Here is an 18,648-nt window from a genome sequence, read left to right as displayed (position 1 = left end):
AATATTTGCCTGTTTTTCAAAGCACAGTAAATCTAAATCTGAGTCTCAAATTGCAATCAGCATGTCTACGAATCCACAGCACATGTTCTCTTCTATTATTGAAGGAGACAGCTGCCTAGTCAATGTAAATTTTATTGTAAAATTGTTTAATAGAATTCACAATTATGGGAGGACGAACACACTTGAGACACTAATGGAAGTGTTGAATTTGATATGTGGAGACAAAGAGGGCTGTCAGACTTATCATCACTTATTGTTGTACAGAGACAGGTGGGCAATAAAAGAAAGTGACTACTAATGAAAGGGAACTCCCACTGATCCACTGCTACCATCTCTGCTAACCAAGAGTGAAAAATAGGAGTGAAATAAGCATCTAAAGTTTTGGTATAAGAAGTAAGAACTATATGTATTTTATCCCACTGTACTCATTGTACTTTCTGCATCATTTGATACCCAGGATCCTTTACTGAAAAACTCCAGACTCCTAATTACTATGATAGTACAATATGTGTGTTTTCCTCATACCACTGTGACCAATGCACCTTTGTCTCTTGGTGGGGCAGTAATTCCTCAAGTCTCTATAGATAGGCTCAGTTTCTGGCTATCTATTAGACAATTTACAACTTTCAGCTATTATGGTTTCAAATATCACCTCCTCACATATAATTTTCAAAAACTTACATTAAACCCCAACTTCTCCATTGAATCCTAGTTGTGTACTTCTAAATGATTAAGGAACATTTCCACTTGAAACTTTGGATGTCACTAGTAGATCAACATGTTGGGGTTAACTGATTTCTTCTCCAAATTGATTTCTTTACTCAATCTTTTATCTCCCTCCATTTAACCATCATATCATCACTCTACAGTCCATAGTAAATTCTTTGTTCAAAGAAATTATCTTCAATACATTATTTATCAAATCTCCAAGCATTCTCTTGCTCAAAAAGTCTCAATGACTCATTTCCAATTAGGGAAAAAAAAAAACCCTATTGCCTGTAAGTGTCTTTAAAGAGCAGGAATTTGTTTTATTTATCTTCTTATTCATCTAGTCATGTCTGTAGTACATCATAAACTAAAAAATATGCTCACTGAATTGAATTAAACTCCTTGAAATTTTATTCTGTTTCCTTAGTCTGGTCCGTTCCTAACATCCAAATTTACTTAAATGGACTTTTCACAACCTGTTTATCTATCATTATATTCACTCTCTTCTAAGTGTGTTCACCTCATTCTTACAATTTTTGGGCATGATTCTTTTTTCTCTGTCCAGTTCTCACCACTCCTTAAAGTGCAGCCTGGCTTCAAAACCCCCTTTAATAAATCCTTCCCCAATTCTTTCAGTCCACATTGATTTCTATTCCCAGTGAACTCTTAACACTTCTCATTTTGTGTTGTCATACCTTGCTATGCAATTGGCACATTTCTAATTGTTCCTAATTATCAAACTCACTCTGATCTTTGACTCTTTCCTCTTCCTTCCTTCCATACAAATTTACTTCTGAATTTTTTTATATAATTCTTCCTGTATATTCATTTTTTGAATGTTTATTTATTTATTTATTTTGAGAGAGAGAGAGAGTGTGCACACATGCATGAGTATAAGTAGGGAGGGAAGAGGGTGAGAGAGAGAATCCCAAGCGGGCTTCATGCTGCCAGCGTAGAGCCTGATGTGAAGCTCAAACCCATGAACTGCGAGATCATGACCTGAACAGAGAGCAAGAGTCAGACACTTAACCGACTGAGTCACCCAGATGCCCCTTCCTGTGTTGTTCATTTTGTATGTCCAGCTACACTAAAATACCTTTAGAAGGAAAAGGTATGTCATATTTTCTTTTATCATTCCCATAGTATAGCACTATGCTCTGGAAAAAGTAGAGGTTAAAATATTTATTAAATGAATGAATGAGTATGAGGGGGGAAGAAAATATACTAAGAGTATTTATTGCAATTAATAGCTTTGAAAAAATAATTCAGAGTAAAAAATTTTGCATTTTGAATATGATACTTATAGGTTTTTTAATACCATTTTCTTTTATTATCTGATCTGTAACTTAGTCTCTTAGATAAAAAGAGAATAAAGGTTAATATATACACATTTGCTTTATGTACCATCAGTAATTGTCTATAAAAGTCATGAAATGTTATACAACAGCTAATGAAGTTGGAGAACCCATGAAAAAAATGCAAGACAAGACTAGAAACCTATGTGGAATTATTTTGGTAATGTTTTCCATAAGGCTGGTAGAATTATATTTCCTTCTACACTATGATTTACAAAGTAAGAAAATAGATATTTCAATAGAAGAAGAGACCAAGCTCTTAACCACCTTGCTTTTGACCCTCTTATAATTCAGTGCCTGACAAACGTATCAGCTCAGCACTAGACAAAAAGGATTTTGTTTTGCAAAACATATTCTGCCATTTTCCCAGCATTAAAATGCTGGATGTATCTCACTGGGACTTAATGTCTGTCTCATAAATTCTTCCACCCAGACTTCTTAAAATTTACCTTGCATTTACTTTATTACTGGCCTCAGTTGGCTTCTTTATGGAAAATATTGATATTTAGGTGATTCTAGTAAAATTTATTTACTCATAAATTAACATAGATTCACTTATAATTACAGTGAATCTCACCAAAAGGATTTATTTGGAGGGAAAATAAGATATAGTAAGGGGTAGAAATGTCAGCATGAAGGAAATTATTTTTTCCTCAATGAAATGTGTTAATATTTATTGAATGTAAGAGGCCTTCAAAGTGACACTGTTAAGGGAAGTAGATTACACCTACTTTATAAGTTTTATGTATGATTTTATGATATGAAGCTCTATTTGCTCACAGTTGGTGTGTGTGTGTGTGTGTGTGTGTGTGTAGGAGAGTGTGTTAGCAAAGAAAAAACAATTTAATTTGCAATGTGACTAAAGGGAAAAATAGATAACTATTTAATAATAAAAAAAAAAGGTATCATAGTTACCACAACTGATAGAATATGAGAATCATGGGATTTTGAGAAAAGTGACCAGGATTCCAGATAGGGCTCTTTTTCTCAATGGCTTTGCAATATGTAAAGACAATTACTATACAGGAACAGTGGTTTTATATCTATCAAATGGCAGTGTTGCTAAAAACTATTTGATGAGGATTTGTAAGTAAATTAAATAAGTAATACAAATGAAAGTGTTTTGTATGTATGAAATCAATATTTCAACAATTTAATCTAAGACATGACCCAGAATCCTTCCCATGGTCTTTAAAATACTTTGTGATCTGGTTTTGTAACCATCCACTTGACCCCATCTCCATCACTCTAGCTCTAGCGCCTACCATACAACGTTGGCTCACTCATATCACACAAACATACCTAATTCTTCTCTGCCACAGAGTCTTTGTATGTGCTATCATATATATTTTATGTATAGTTTTACTATATAGTTTACTTTAAATGGTGCCCACTTCACTCTGTTTTCATTCTACCTTGTTTTATTATTTTACTAGTACTCAGTAGTGACGTTATATTTTTCTTTCCTTTATTGTCTGTCTTATTTTCTTTTTTTTTAAATTTTTTAATGTTTTTTATTTCTGAGAGAGACAGACAGAGAGACAGAGACAGAGACAGAGTGAGAGAGGGAGGGTCAGAGAGAGAGGGGGAGACACAGAATTTGAAGCAGGATCCAGGCTCTGAGCTGTCAGCAGACCTCAACAAGGGGCTCAAACCCACAAACCATGAGATCATGACTTGAGCCAAAGTCGGATGCTTAACTGCCTGAGCCCCCCAGGTGCCCGTCTGTCTTATTTTCTACAACTAAATTACAAGGAAATGGAGTCTTGTCTATCTTTCATGCTCCTCCCACTTCAGAGCTAGAACAGTATCTATAGTACAACTGATGCTTAATAAATCAACTAATACATAAGTGAATGAATGGATGAATGATCTTTTAGTGAGTCCTTAGTCTATATGAAGCAATCTGCAAAGTGCTTTAGGTGGATTATTGAATCTAATCATTACAAATAGGCCTATTACTATTTCTATTTTATAGATGAAGAAAACAGAGATGTCATGATGTACAATAACTTGCTTGAGGAAACACAGCAAGTGATGGAAAATGAACTGCCTGACTCCAACATCTCTGCTCTTTTTTTTCTCCCCAAAACCTATGCTCTTTTTTTTTCTTCTTTTTTTTCTTCTTCTTCTTTTTTTTTTTTTAATGTTTTATTTATTTCTAGGAGAGAGAGAGAGACAGCGTGAGCAGGGGAGGGTCAGAGAGAGAGGGAGTCACAGACTGAAACAGGCTCCAGGCTCCGAGCTGGCAGTCAGCACAGGGCCCGACGCGGGGCTCGAACCCACGAACCGCGAGATCATGACCTAAGCGAAAGTCGGACGCTTAACCGACTAAGCCACCCAGGCGCCCCCCAAAACCTATGCTCTTAATCACTGCTACACAGTCTGTGTGTATCCAGCCATTTTTATATTAATTGGTGTTTGATTATATTGTTACAAAACAGACTGAATTGACTACCAAATATATAGCTTTATTTGATCCTCCAAAAAAAGTATGTAGCTGAAAAATTCAGTAGCTAAAAATTAAACCAACTACTAAAAGCCAGCCTTTAAAACAGTTAAGAACAAGAATTAAAAGAGTGAGGCTTGTTACAGGTGACCAAGGTGAGACTTACCTCCAGGTGACCGGCTATTGTAGCAATATGCAGGGCAGTGAGGCCACCATACCCAACCTGCTGTATGTCAGCTCCACTGTGAAGCAGGGAAGTGATCAATTCGGCACTGTCCTGTAAGGAAACACATCTTTAGTGTTACTATTCTACTGATAGCAGGTTTGGACACTGTGCAACAGGATATATTGATTCCCTGACTGTCAGCCAGTTCAGGTGCTCAAAGAAAACCTAAGTGTGATTTCTGGCATAAGAGCACATGAGACAGCAGAGAGCAGCTCTGAGATGGCTGAAATGTAGGAACAAATGACAGGGCTATTCAGTTACAATCAATCCTCTATCATTTGACCATGAAAGATAGAAAGGACATTATCTATGGTGAGGTTCTTGCAAAATCAACTCAGTCTTATGTGTAGGTCACTCCAATAAATGTGCTTTCTCCAGTAAATGCAGTATTGGACTGACCACAGTGGATTATTGCATGGAAATTCAGCAATTGTTTCTTCTCTGCATATGTGCCATGGCACCTATACATAATTAATGACACATTGTGTCATCGGTCTATAAATAATCAGTCAGTAGTGTTTTTCTTACCTTGCCTTATTTTAACAGTGAAAATGTTTGAAGTAGTATTTAGGCCTTTAAGTTAGAATAATTTATGCAATGGCCAAAGCAGTCCTTAATTTCCTGATACTATTATTTGCACTGTATTTCTGTCTTTAGAGAGACAAAGAACTTTTTCACAATATTAATAGCAATTTATATCCATTGAATTTTTATTATGTAATTAACCTTTCATATGCATTAACTTATTTAAGGCTGGTATATGGTAAGACTTCAAAAATGGTTAATGAAACAATAAAATTTTAAAAATATCTCCAAGTTAAGCTATGAAAAATAACTATTAATGTACCTTATTTTATAAGTCAGAACATTCAAAAGAGTGATATGGAGGGTCACATATTTACACATGATCCACACTAATCTTGGAATGCAAACAAAAGTCTTCATGTTTAATCTTGTCACTCAAAGCAAGAATTCAAACCACAACTTCTGTATAATATTTTGCCCACCAACATGTCAAACATGAAGTCAAGTCTTCATGGGATAGGCCATTGAATTTATACATGAACATATTATTTCAAATACTGTTGGTTAAGATAATCCTCCCAATAAAAAAAAAAGCAAACCCAAAAACATTTGATTTCTTAATCCTGTTACACATAACTGAAGGTCTAGGAGAAATTATTAAAAAGTGAAAAATTTCGGTAAAGAATTCCGAATAGCAAAACTAATGTTATAGTTTCAAAATTCTCTACTCTGCACATCTCTTCTACTAAATAAGTTAAAGATTTTGTGTTTCTTTACTGTTCTATTGGCTTCCTCTGTTCAGACTAGAAATTTATATGTTCTCTATTCTTTATTTTTTAAATATATATTTTTTAATTTTTTAAATGTTTTATTTATTTCTAGGAGAGAGAGACAGCATGAGCAGGAGAGGGTCAGAGAGAGAGGGAGTCACAGACTCTGAAACAGGCTCCAGGCTCTGAGCTGGCAGTCAGCACAGAGCGCGACGCGGGGCTCGAACCCATGAACTGCAAGATCATGACCTAATCGAAAGTCGGGCGCTTAACCGACTAAGTCACCCAGGCGCCCCATCTATTCTTTATTTTTTTTTTAATGTTTATTTATTTACTTTGAGAGACAAAGAGAGAGAGAGTCCCACATGAGTGAGCAGCGAAGGAGCAGAGAGAGAGAGGAAGAGAAAGAATCCCAAGCAGGCTCAGTGCTATCAGCACAGAGCCCAACACAGGGCTCAATCTCACAAACTGTGAGACCATGATCTGAGGTGAAATCAATAGCCAGATGCTCAACTAACTGACCCACCCAGGTCCCACTCTTCATTCTTTAAAAAAACAAAACAAAACAACAACAACAACAAAAAAAGAACAAAAAAAAACAAGAAAAACTTATTCCATTGGAGCTTATTCTTACACTTCTCTCTATTCGTGCTTCATTTTCCAAGTTTCTGAAAAAAGTTATTGCCACTCACTGCTAACAGCTCCGATCTCATTTCTTTAGTAATCCCTAGCCATGTATACCCAAATCGTACATAAATCCCAGCTAAGTTCACTATACTCCTTACACATTGAATTTTTCTTTCTCACACCATCAGTTCTCCCTTTGTCCTCGCCTTATTTTATCAAGAGAAATCACCATGCTAGTTTCTTCCACCTGAGGCATAAAGACTCACCATTCTCCAGAAATCACCTCCTCAGTTTCAAAAGGTAATCTTGTTCACCAAATCCAATGTTGATCCTCCTCCTCCTCTCTATAGTCAGATTATCTCTTTTTTCTTAAAGTCCTTATTTCTTTTTCTGTCTTAAAACCATATATTCCTGATTTCTTTCTCTTTGCCTCTTTGTTTCTGTCTGCCTCCAAAAAGTAAGTTTAACCCAAGCCACGTTCTCATTTCAAATGCCACCTTTGGTAATTCTTACACAATCAGATAACTTCATTGTTAGTCCAGATTCTTCTAAGTCCAAATTCCATGCATCTTGCCTATCAATGGCATCTCGAATTAAAAATTCAAAATTGCTCTTATAAATACCATTCATAATTTCCCCAGTGTTATTCGTCATCTTCTAGTATTTCTTATTCATATTAATGACATTTTCATATTCCAAATGACTTTGAGTCTCTTCCACTAAATCAGTTTCAAAATTCCTTTGGTTTTAATTCACTAGTAGATCCTACATTTCTTATTTCTAACATCGCCCTCCATTTCACAGCCTTCTAACTAGTGTCCTTATGAAGACTTTTTCCCACTGCTGTCCATCTTCCATACTGTTATCAAATAAATATTCTTACATGCAGTTTTGATGACATTATTCTCCTTTCAATAAACTTTTCATACAGTTAAGAAATATTTATTGAGTGGGAGGGGGCAAGATGGCGGAGAAGTAAGGAGCTCTGTACTTGCAATTGCGCCCATATATCACACAGAAAAGATCTGAAGCCATTGGAAACCTTACAAAACCTGAGAGATTGGGAGAAAAAGGATGCAGAATCCACTGAGAGAGCCTACTAACGTGAGTGCGAACTGGGGAAGATAAAATCGGGCGGGGATCGGAGACTCCAGGGTGGGAGGAGATCCCCCTCTACCCTCTACGGGGAGTGAGGGGGAAAAGGAGAGAGTCCGAAACAGAAAAACCTCCGCTCGGGGCATAGAAAGACCGTACTTGCCAAATACCTGCACACCAGGTCCCCTCGCACCAACTGGTCCCGGGGGGGCTGAGCACACAAACTGCTTCTTTGTGCTGGCTCCTGGTGGCTAGACTTCAGAGTAGCAGTGCGCCTGCCGCCATTGTAGCTCCTGGGTGGCTTGGGCCCCTGAAAGAGCTGCGCACGTGGACCCNTGTGGAAACTAATTTGACAATAAACTATTTGTAAAAAAAATTATTTATTGAGCATATATGGTATGTGAAACACTGTTCTGAGCAGTGGGGACACTACAATGAGTAAGACAGTTAAATTTCTGCTTTCATGGACCTTATATTTTTTATCGTGTATATGTAAGAGGAAAGAAAAAAACAAAAATGTATTGTATACAATCATAAAATACTAATGACTATGAGGGAAGACAGGCAAATGATAAAGTGGCTACTCTAACCTGAGTAGTCAGAAAAAGCTTCATTGAGATAAATGTGCCCTTGAGATACGTGGTAAATACCAAAAGGGAGAAAGCCAAGCCACAATTTCAAAGATGGCCACTGAATGTCAGGGAGCAGCTAGTGTGAATTATATAATTTCTTAAGATGGAAATAAGCTCAGTGTATTTGAAGGCCCATGTTGAAGGGAAGGTTAAAAGAAAGAAAGAAAAAAAAATAATGTTCAAGATGAGGTCAAAGACACCAGATCTTATACAGCCTTGCAGACCACAGTATCTGATGTTTGAATTTTTTCCAAGTGCAATAGCTGACAGGAGAATGACGTGAGCTAGGGAAGAATTAGGAGGAAGTAGGTTTTGAGGAGAAATAAAATGTTTAATTTTTCACATGTTAAGTTTAAGATACTTACAACATAGCGTTAAGACTGTGGGTACTAGAATTACCTCCCTAGTTAGAATCCCAGCTCTGCCAATGACTGTGTCAAATGGGGCAAGATACATAACCACTTTACACTAAGTTTGTTGTTTTATTTATTTTTTAAAATGTTTTTTATTTATTTCTAAGAGAGAGACAGCATGAGCACGGGAGGGTCAGAGAGAGAGAGGGAGATACAGAATCCAAAGCAGGCTTCAGGCTCTGAGCTAGCTGTCAGCACAGAGCCCAATGTGGGGCTTGAACCCACAAACAGTGAGATCACAACCCAAGCAAAGTCGGACACTTAACCGACTGAGCCACCCAGGCGCCCCTAAGTTTGTTGTTTTAAATAAAGGAGACATTAACTGCATCTCCCGATGAGATACACATATAAACTGTGCATTCGTAACTGATGTGATAATACATTTAAAATATTTAAAAGGTACCTGGCAGAAAAATACTCAATAAACTCATTACCACTGGACATAGAAGAATGGAACTCAGTTTGGTCTTCAGTGAAAGCTTCCAAATAAGCAAGTGATTTGACTCCATCATCTAGATTCTGTTTCTCCTTTTCCCTTACCTCTCCCCACAACTTCATTTCCTCTGATTCATTAGTTATCCGCCGAATTAATCAAAGTAATAAAACATAGGGAAACTCCAAAGCAGTACTGGAAACAGAAAATATCTATGAGTTCTTCTTTCGCCAGGCATAAGAACAACAATAAAAACAACAAACAATTCACAGGAATTAATTCCAACCTCATAAATTACTTTTAATTTTGAATGGTGAGGGCTAAAGACAGGAGTAGTCTCTGAGGTAAATGAAAAAGATATTACCTTAAAATGTTTGTCCTTGAATATAGGTAGGCATTTAACTGCAGGGAAGTGGAGAAGGTCTTTACAATAACAAAATCATTTTTTAAAGTAGAGGAAAAATATGATAAATTTAGACAAATAAAACTATTAAAAATACAATAAGATAAATGAAAAATTAGAGAAACATTCATAATATGTAAAATGTACAAGTGGTTTGTATCTCTAATATGTGAAGAACTTGTACAAATCAGTGGAAAGCTGGATACTCTAACTTGGCAAATATCTATTAATGAATGTCTGTCTTCTGACAAGCACTGTACTAGATTATATTAAAATAATTATATGTAAAAAAGTGGAATATATAAAATATTTATCAGGAAGATTCTAGTAAATGCACATCTATCCTTTTCTCAGCTATTTTTATATATTTTTTCTTATTTAGCCAAAATTTGTGGAATGTAAGAGAAAGCATGTCATGATTTGTTTTTCTTTTGAGAGAGGGCATAAATGAGTGAGGGGCAAATCTATGAGAATAAAATTAAAATGATTGTTGTATTAGAGGATGAAGGTTGGGGTAATTCGTTATGCCTCAACAGATAACTAGAACATGTCATAATAGAAAATGTAGAAAATAAACGAATAAATAACTTTATAACCTATAGTAATACCATATAATCACTATTATTATTTATGTGTTTATTCCCTTCCATTCTTTTCCCTAGGTACAAACCTTCATGAAACTAAATAGGGCAAAGGCTATCACAGCAAAGTAAATATGTGTTTGCATACTAACAGCTACTTCCTACATTTGGGACATGGTCCCCTAACTTCTTAAGCTATGGAGTGTCTTTCTATCCAATGGAGATCATAATAGTATCAATCTCATAGAGTTATGAGGACTAAATCAAATAAAGTAATACATTTTTGCATAATGCTTGACACATAATTAAAATTTTTTTAATATTTATTTATTTTTTAGACAGAGACAGAGCATGAGTCAGGGAGGAGGGAAGAGAGAGGGAGACAGAGAATCCGAAGCAGGCTCTAGGCTCTGAGCTGTTGGCACCTGAACTCATTAACTGCAAGATCATGGCCTGAGTTGAAGTTGGACACTTAACTGACTGAGCCAACCAGGTGCCCCATTGACACATAATTTTTATTATTAATTATTATGTATACAATTGAGCTCATACTACATATAGAGGTAAGTAATCTCCCTTTTTAATTTATTATAGAATCATGAACATTTCCCCTTGCATGGCAGACACAGAGATATGCCACTCAGATCTCCCCTCAAGAAGAGTGTGCTGGAAGCATGGTTAGCTGGCAGCCTCCCTCAGATAGCTCTTTCAGGATCCACTACAGCAGTAGAGCTGGGATCACTATTGTTCCAAGGTGGCCCCAGTCATTAACTGAGAAAGCTGATGGTAAAAGGATTAGCCATTTCCACTCAAGTGATCCTCCTCTAATAGGTAGTTTTTGCTCTGAAGTTCCCATTGAGGTGGCAAAGATTTTAGCATGTCTAACTCTACTCTCTTACTCAGACCAATTCTACTACCTTCCTTTCCTTTTCACAGGTGTCACTTCCAAATAAATCTCTTGCACTCCAAAATCCCTTTCAGAGCCTGCTTTTCAAGATCTCAACTGGCATACCATATCATAAAATATGTTTCTTCAATGTACATTTAAATGCAAGCTGAACTGGGATTTGAACTGATGGGATTTGAACTGATGTCTTCTGATATTAAATAGTATGCTTTTCTCAATATGACATGTTACCCTGCACCCCCAAATAATCTACTCTCAATTTTTTGCCTTTAATGTGTAAGCCCTGACCATGTGCCCTTCACCTGTAAAAAGGGAATCTAATACCTGCTGTATCTATCTAATAGCATTGTAACAGGATCAAATTGTATAATGTATATGTGAATGTCTGTAAAGTCAAGATGTTTACATGTATAAGTTTATATATTAATATTAAATGTATCACCCCAAAGGTTGACCTATGAGAATATTCACCTTCCCTTGTAGTCCACTTTATCTCTAAATATATTTTATCATGAAATATCTCAATTTCTTCACCAGTAAGATGCTAAAGTTAGGATAAATTGTTTTCTGTAATACCCTGTCCAACTCTAATATTAATGTCACATCAGGTTACAGGGAAGACCTGAAATGGGTTTGGAAAGAAGACTGGGCTTCTGGGTGTGAAAACAGGGATATAGAAATATTTTAATAATGTGCTTATTTAAGTATTTTTTTCTGTAGCAACACAATTTACCCAGCCCAGTAATTATTACAGCCAGTTGTGTTAGTAGGGAAAAAATTAATAAAGATGTTTTGTAGACTTCAAAGAATATTAAGGTTTACTTTAGGGCAAGGGAGTATGCAAAGCTTCAGTATGAAATATATTTAGTTCCAAGCATTAAAGTTTAATGGACTAGAGCTGCCTCATGCGTCATAGACAGCTCCAATGAAAGGATCCATTAATCAGTATAAAAATAACTGTTCATGAAAGTTCACACCTACATGCCTCTTGTTGAAATAATTCTGAATTTATCTTCACAAAAGATATCACTTTTTAAAGGTTTCAGTGTGGCACAGTACTTGACTTTGTTTGAAATTTTGAAAAAAAAAAAAGAAAAAAGAGAAGCAACCCACTCTTAGATTGAGTTCCTGTTCTAAAAGTAATGTCTCTTTTGACCTATCTTTTTTCTCATCACCTCTGCTGACCCTTCCTTATCTGTTTTCTATAATCACTTCCTGTGAGCTGCTTCAGGTGGCCTTTGAATACACTTTTCTCTCCGTCAATAATACAGTGATTATTTAATTGGGAGGAGTTAATCAGAATCTCTGGGAATCTGGAAGAATGCGAATACACCCTGTTTGAAAAATAAAATTGAATGTTATAATTTCCTTAATTTGTTTTCACTTGTATTTTACTTATTTTAAAATTAAAAGAAACATTTAAACAAACAGTAAATGTTGATTTAAAAAAATAATGTTTCATTTATTTTTGAAAGGGAGAGAGACAATATGGGCAGGGGAGGGGCAAAGAGAGAGGGAGACACAGAATCTGAAGCAGGCTTCAGGCTCTGAACTGTCAGCACAGAGCCCCTAACTGTAAGAGCCCCAAACTCACAAACTGTAAGATCATGACCTAAGTAGAAGTTGGAAGTTTAANGCGGGGCTTGAACCCACAAACTGTGAGATCATGACCTGAGCCGAAGATGGATGCTTAACCGACTGTGCCAACCAGGTGCCTCTGTTTATTTATTTTTGAATGGGAGAGTGTTGATGTTTATCCAAAGGAGCAAAACTTTAAAAAGATCAAAAACATTCTATTGTAGAAATCTTTCTGTGGTTCTGCCATTCCTCAAGATACTTCCCAGTCTTTTGCCTTTTGAAAGAACAGTCAATATTTATTGCCTACATTTTCCCAACTCCATTTATTTCCATTCTGTTTTTGCAATTTCTATTCCCACAAATTCACTTTTATATCCCTTAAAGAGGTATATGACAATTTCTAATTTCCACTTATATGGTCAAAATAGAACCGTATCTTGTCCAATGTCACCATAATTCTTCCTCTTTTGACATGCTTTTCTTCTTTCTAGGCACTATAGAATTATAACTTCATTAATTTATTTATGCAACATGTATTTATTGATGAATATACACCAGGAATTGTTTTAACTACTTAGATTACAATGATAAAAAGTTTAGATCCTGTCTCTGCCTTGGGGATGCTCATAATTCTACCAAAAATTACAAACAGGCCACAAGGTGAGGGGCAGGTGGGGGAAATATGTATATTGTTTGGCCGGCAATACTTACAACTAAAAATTTGAAAGAATGGAAATTACATCTCAGGAAGCTTCACATAATTTCTGATTCTCTGAAACTTGGTGCAATACTAGGCTTACGTTCCTACATGGCAATGATTAGCTGGAGCTGAATGTTGACTGCTCCCTTTACATGGATCATAAATTCTCTAATTTACTACAGTCTCCACCACTTCTTGTATCTCAGAAACATTGAGTCTGAGTGTCAGTTCCCATTTAACTTTGCCATATTATCTAACACCTTAATTCATTTGTGTTACCTGCATCATTCCTGCAAGTATGTAAGATTGTGATTCCTAAACTAGAGGAAGATGTAGAGAAATAACTAAGAAATGAAATAGAGAATCATTAACAATATGATAAGGCACAGGATACTTCTAAGAGTACATTGGAGGGGTATCTAATCCAGACTTGGAAAGGGTCAGGGAAGATTCTACAGGAAACAGTCCTACTATAAGAATTGAAGATAAGGTAATGACTTCAGTTAATATCCTATAAATGTTTTATTGGGAATATGTTCATTTAGAAACTATGAAATATTAGATTATTAAGAAGAAATATGATTATAAAAATTAATGTTTACTCTAATTTGGGGGTATAAATATTTTCTGGTTCCTTAAAAGTAAAAATCAACTATTAAACAGTGTTAAAAGTTGCAATTAACTATAAAGTTTAGTTAAGTATGCAAAAAATAAGATTCTTTTTTTGTAGGTATGAATTTTGTTTCTTCTTTTCAAAGAAATTTATTATTATTTTCTTGACAAATTCCCATTTAGAGAAAATGCTCTCTTTAATCAGGAAACTATTCAAATAAAATGTAGCTTGGACTTAAAAAAATATTGCTTGGGTGGCAGTTCAGATGATGATCAATGAGCTAGAGCTCCACGTCAGGCTCTGTGATGACAGCTTAGGGACTGGAGCCTGCTTCGGACTCTGTGTCTCCCTCTCTTTGCCATTCGCTCACTCATGCTCTGTCTCTCAAAAATGAATAAACATTAAAAAAATTATTTTTTAAAATATCAATTAACTTTGTCCTCTAAGTTAATGATTTTCAAGAGGGTGATTTTGTCCCCCTGGGCAATGTCTACTGACATTTTTGGTGTCACACTGGGGATGAGTACAGTGACTCCCAACATCTAGAGACTAGAGGCCAGGAAAGCTGCTAAACATCATACAGTGCACAGGACAGCCCCCTACAACATGGAATAATCCAATCTAAAATAAGAATAGAACCAAGGCAGATAAAATCTTATCCATGTAAAAGATTCAGAAACTATGAAACACATGCTTTGTGACCTGGATTTTAGGATAGTTGAAAAAAATATATAAATTTTGCAGTCATATACACATGTTAAGGAAGAAAAAACATCAGAAAAAAATGAATAAAACAGTTTCCAGGATATGGAGGACCATGAATAGAAAACACAGAGCTTTCTCTTAGGCATTGTTGTGTGGTAATAAGAACCTAGGTCTAGTGAGCAAGACTGTCAGAGGCTGAATTAAATCCCCCCATGCCCTTTCCCTTTGTAATAAATATTTAAATGACTTCTTCTGAATGATTGGACTGAGATCTTGCTAGAAATCTGTAGGATGAAATAAATGACCACTCAACACCTGCTTTTATCACATAAAATGCTTTTAAAATGTTGACTAATCAAAATGCTATTTTTCTTTCACTTGAGAAATTTTAAGTGGTTTGCCTGTGTATTGAAGGAAAGGTATATGTGAGGTTAATTAGATGGTCTAATATGTTTTTGTTCATTAAAATTCTAATTTAAGATCTTTGAAACTATAGAAATCTTAAAATCTCCCCCAAAGTCTTATGTTTCATTTTAGGGCTACAATCTAGATACCATTTAAAGAAGTATGCCCTATTTAAATATGACAGGTATCTTGTAAGAAAATTAATTAATATGTAACAGGAAAATATTTGAAATTCTCTCTATCTTTATTTAAATATAAATATCTATCTTTATTCATAAATAAAGATAATTAAATTTTACTAATATTTAAGATGAAAATTTTATTTCTGGTCTCAGCTCTCAACTCATACATCCGTTAGTCATGTGTCACATATAATACTCAAAGTTAATAAATAAATACTTATAATTCCAAATGCAGAGAAGTTGAGAGTTGCTCCTATTTTTTAGCAATTAGTACATAATGATGCATTATAGCTACGTGAGCTAAATGAAGTAGATTTATAGATTTTAATATCTAATTTTATCTGAATTTATCCTCAAAAAATTAGGAGGCTATCTTTAAAAGATTCCTGTGAAGCCATCCCAGATGAAATGTATGTTACTCATACAAGAAGAAGGGAAGGAAAATGGCAGAGCTGACATTTTCTTGCTAAAAATCTGAGCTTTTTGTAAGCCAAATTTACAGGCAAAATTAAAAACAATCTAATCATATTTAAAAACAAATTTGTCAAAATAGTGTGATATTATCAAAAAGGATATATGAAATATGGATTTATATCCACAAATTATAACAGTTTGCCTAGACCTATTTATTGATGATTTTTGTTTATAATTATAATTTATGAACAAATATATGCATTTAGGGATGTTCAGTTTATATATTAAGATAAAGTTTGGAGTTTTTTGATCTAAGTGTAGATTTCACTACTTTGATGTTGTTAGGATTGAATATTCTTATCTCTTTAGAATTTAATAATCTAAAAGACACGATCCTTTTTGTTTTTCTGTATAAAATGGCAGAACATTGGGTCTTCAAAAATGTTCATTTGAAGTGGAAGTTCAATGATGGTTAACTTTTACTGAGTACTTAGTGTGTGTGAGGTGTTTTGCTGAGTATTGCATATGGTTTGTTGCTTTTAAAACTATAAACCACCCAATGAAATAGGTAATTCTATTTCCTCCATTTCAAGACTGAGAAGAGAATAATTTGTCAAAAGATACACAGCTAGTAAGTCTCAGAACTGAGATATGGAAACAAATAGTCTTTCAAAGCTGACTGTCTTTATTGAAGTATATTATATCAATCAATATCAAGTATTGTTTGTGCTAATGTTTGGATACTCATCATTAATCTCATGGGCATTTATCAAGGACATTTTATAGGTCCTTATACACTAAGGAATTAAATAAAAGGACTATTCCCAATGCCCAAAGTTCACAGACCAACGTGAAATATCCAAACAAATAATTACAAGTGCTGTAGTATAAAACAATGTGAATTTCTAATTGAAACCTAAAAGACAGTACAATAGAATTTGTTTGGAAGTTCAAGAAAGCTCAAAGAGTCTCATTTTATCTTGATTTTACATAAGTAATAATTTTCTATTAGGAAAGAAAGAAACATTTTTAAGCAGAAGAAATAATAAGAATAAAAACACTGGAGTATGATAAATGCTTGTCCTAAAGAATGAAGTAATCTAGAACAGTGCTTTTCAAACTTTAGCCTGCAAACCTGTAAGTTAGAATTAAAAATGAAAACACAAACAAACCAGCATTCTGGTTGGTTATGGGTGGGATAGGAAGTGAGGTTCTACATTTCTAAAAATCTCTCATTGAGGCAGGTGCTGCTGGTCTTACCACAATTTGATTTTCAAGACTTGAACAATGATCTTTATCATGTAGCCTTAGATTGCTTACATCAAAAGTGCCTAGGCTGTTTATTAAAATTTTAGATTCCCAGTATATTCTATGTATATCAAATTTGATTGAGGTGAGATGGAGAAGATATATCCATTTTAAACATGTAGTTACCATATAATTCTTATGCGTATTAAATTTGAAAACCATTAGAGTTGAGTGACTAAAGACTGCAGGAAAATGTCTGAAAAGTGATGCCAGCAAAATTATGAATTAAGGGATTTTGAATCTCTTATTTAAAAGCTTGAATTTTGGGGCGCCTGGGTTTCTTGGTCGGTTGAGCGTCCGACTTTCGCTTGGGTCATGATCTCGCGGTTCGTGGGTTCGAGCCCCGCGTCGGGCTCTGTGCTGGCTGCCAGCTCAGAGCCTTGAGCCTGTTTCATAGTCTGTGTTTCCCTCTCTCTCCGACCCTCCCTTGCTCACGCTGTCTCTCTCTCTCTCTCTCCTAGAAATAAATAAAACATTAAAAAATAAATAAATAAAAGCTTGAATTTTATTATGCAGGTAATAGATGACAACAGTAAGTTTTAAACAGAATATTGACATTATAGATTTGTGTCTTATGCAGATCATTTTGGAATTACTAAAAATAGATGGGGGTATGACTGGATAACTTGCATAGATTTTCCCTGCTGACAAGTCAAAAACATATGGGACAAATGGAACAAAATATATGACAATATGAACAACATAAACAAAGAACTGTGATCTTTGGACAAAGGGAAAAATATAAAGTAAATCTCCACAATATTCCATGATTGTTGTGGCTTTCTGCTTGAGATTATTTCCCTGTCAAAGAAGAGAAAGTGGAAGAGCAATCAAAATGAGTGGACATTGGAGATTAAATTTATGGGATTATAAAATGACTGTAATTTGTCAAGCAGGGTAACTGAACAGCAGAAGAAGCTGCACAGAGAGAGAACTGCAGATATCTGCATTGAGATTCACCACAGGCTTTTGAGTTGGGCTGCACAGGAACAGAGAAAGACTCTGTAGTAGATAAAATCAGCTGATTTATGGCTGAAAGGTGAATGGTAATGATGGAAGAGGTCATACAGCAGTAGATGATTTTAGAGTATCAAACGCCAGAATGGAGAAGTTACTGAGTGATTTTGGCATTCAGGTAAGATATCAAAAATCTACACCTTAGAGGTAAGAACCATATTCAGGAATGAGAACCACATCCTAGAGTAAGAAGTATGCCATTAGGNTGAGCACTGAGTGTTATGTGGAAACTAATTTGAGAATAAACTATTTGTAAAAAAAAAAAAATGTAATTGCCTTCCAAAAACAAAACTAAACAAAATTCAGCAACCTTTAATGTTTTTTGTTTTCGAGAGAGAGAGCATGAGCAGGGGAGGGGTAGAGAGACAGGGAGACAGAGGATCTGAAGCTGGCTCTGCTGACAGCCCAGAGCTCGATGCGTGGCTTGAACTCAGGAACTGCTGCAAGACCATGACCTGAGCCAAAGTGGATGCTTAACCGACTGAGTCACCCAGGAGCCCCAAAACTCAACAGCCTTTAAAGGAAGATGACATGATGATTTACTATAAAAAATAATATATAATGTCTAACATGCAGTAAAAAATTAATAAATATGTGAAGAA

General features: G+C 35.2%; 1 protein-coding gene across 1 annotated transcript in view; it reads right to left on the bottom strand.

The window, feature by feature from the left end:
- Positions 1 to 18,648, bottom strand: part of TNNI3K (TNNI3 interacting kinase) — a 276,640-nt gene that overhangs the window by 239,573 nt on the left and 18,419 nt on the right. Inside the window, exon 5 of the mRNA XM_077778981.1 lies at positions 4,679 to 4,789. Coding sequence (XP_077635107.1) covers positions 4,679 to 4,789 — 111 coding nt within the window. The remainder of the gene's footprint in view (positions 1 to 4,678; positions 4,790 to 18,648) is intronic.

Source organism: Crocuta crocuta, unplaced genomic scaffold, assembly GCF_008692635.1.
Source record: "Crocuta crocuta isolate KB4526 unplaced genomic scaffold, BGI_CrCroc_1.0 scaffold58, whole genome shotgun sequence".
Lineage (NCBI taxonomy): Eukaryota > Metazoa > Chordata > Mammalia > Carnivora > Hyaenidae > Crocuta > Crocuta crocuta.
This window is presented reverse-complemented; position numbering and strand designations above follow the sequence as displayed.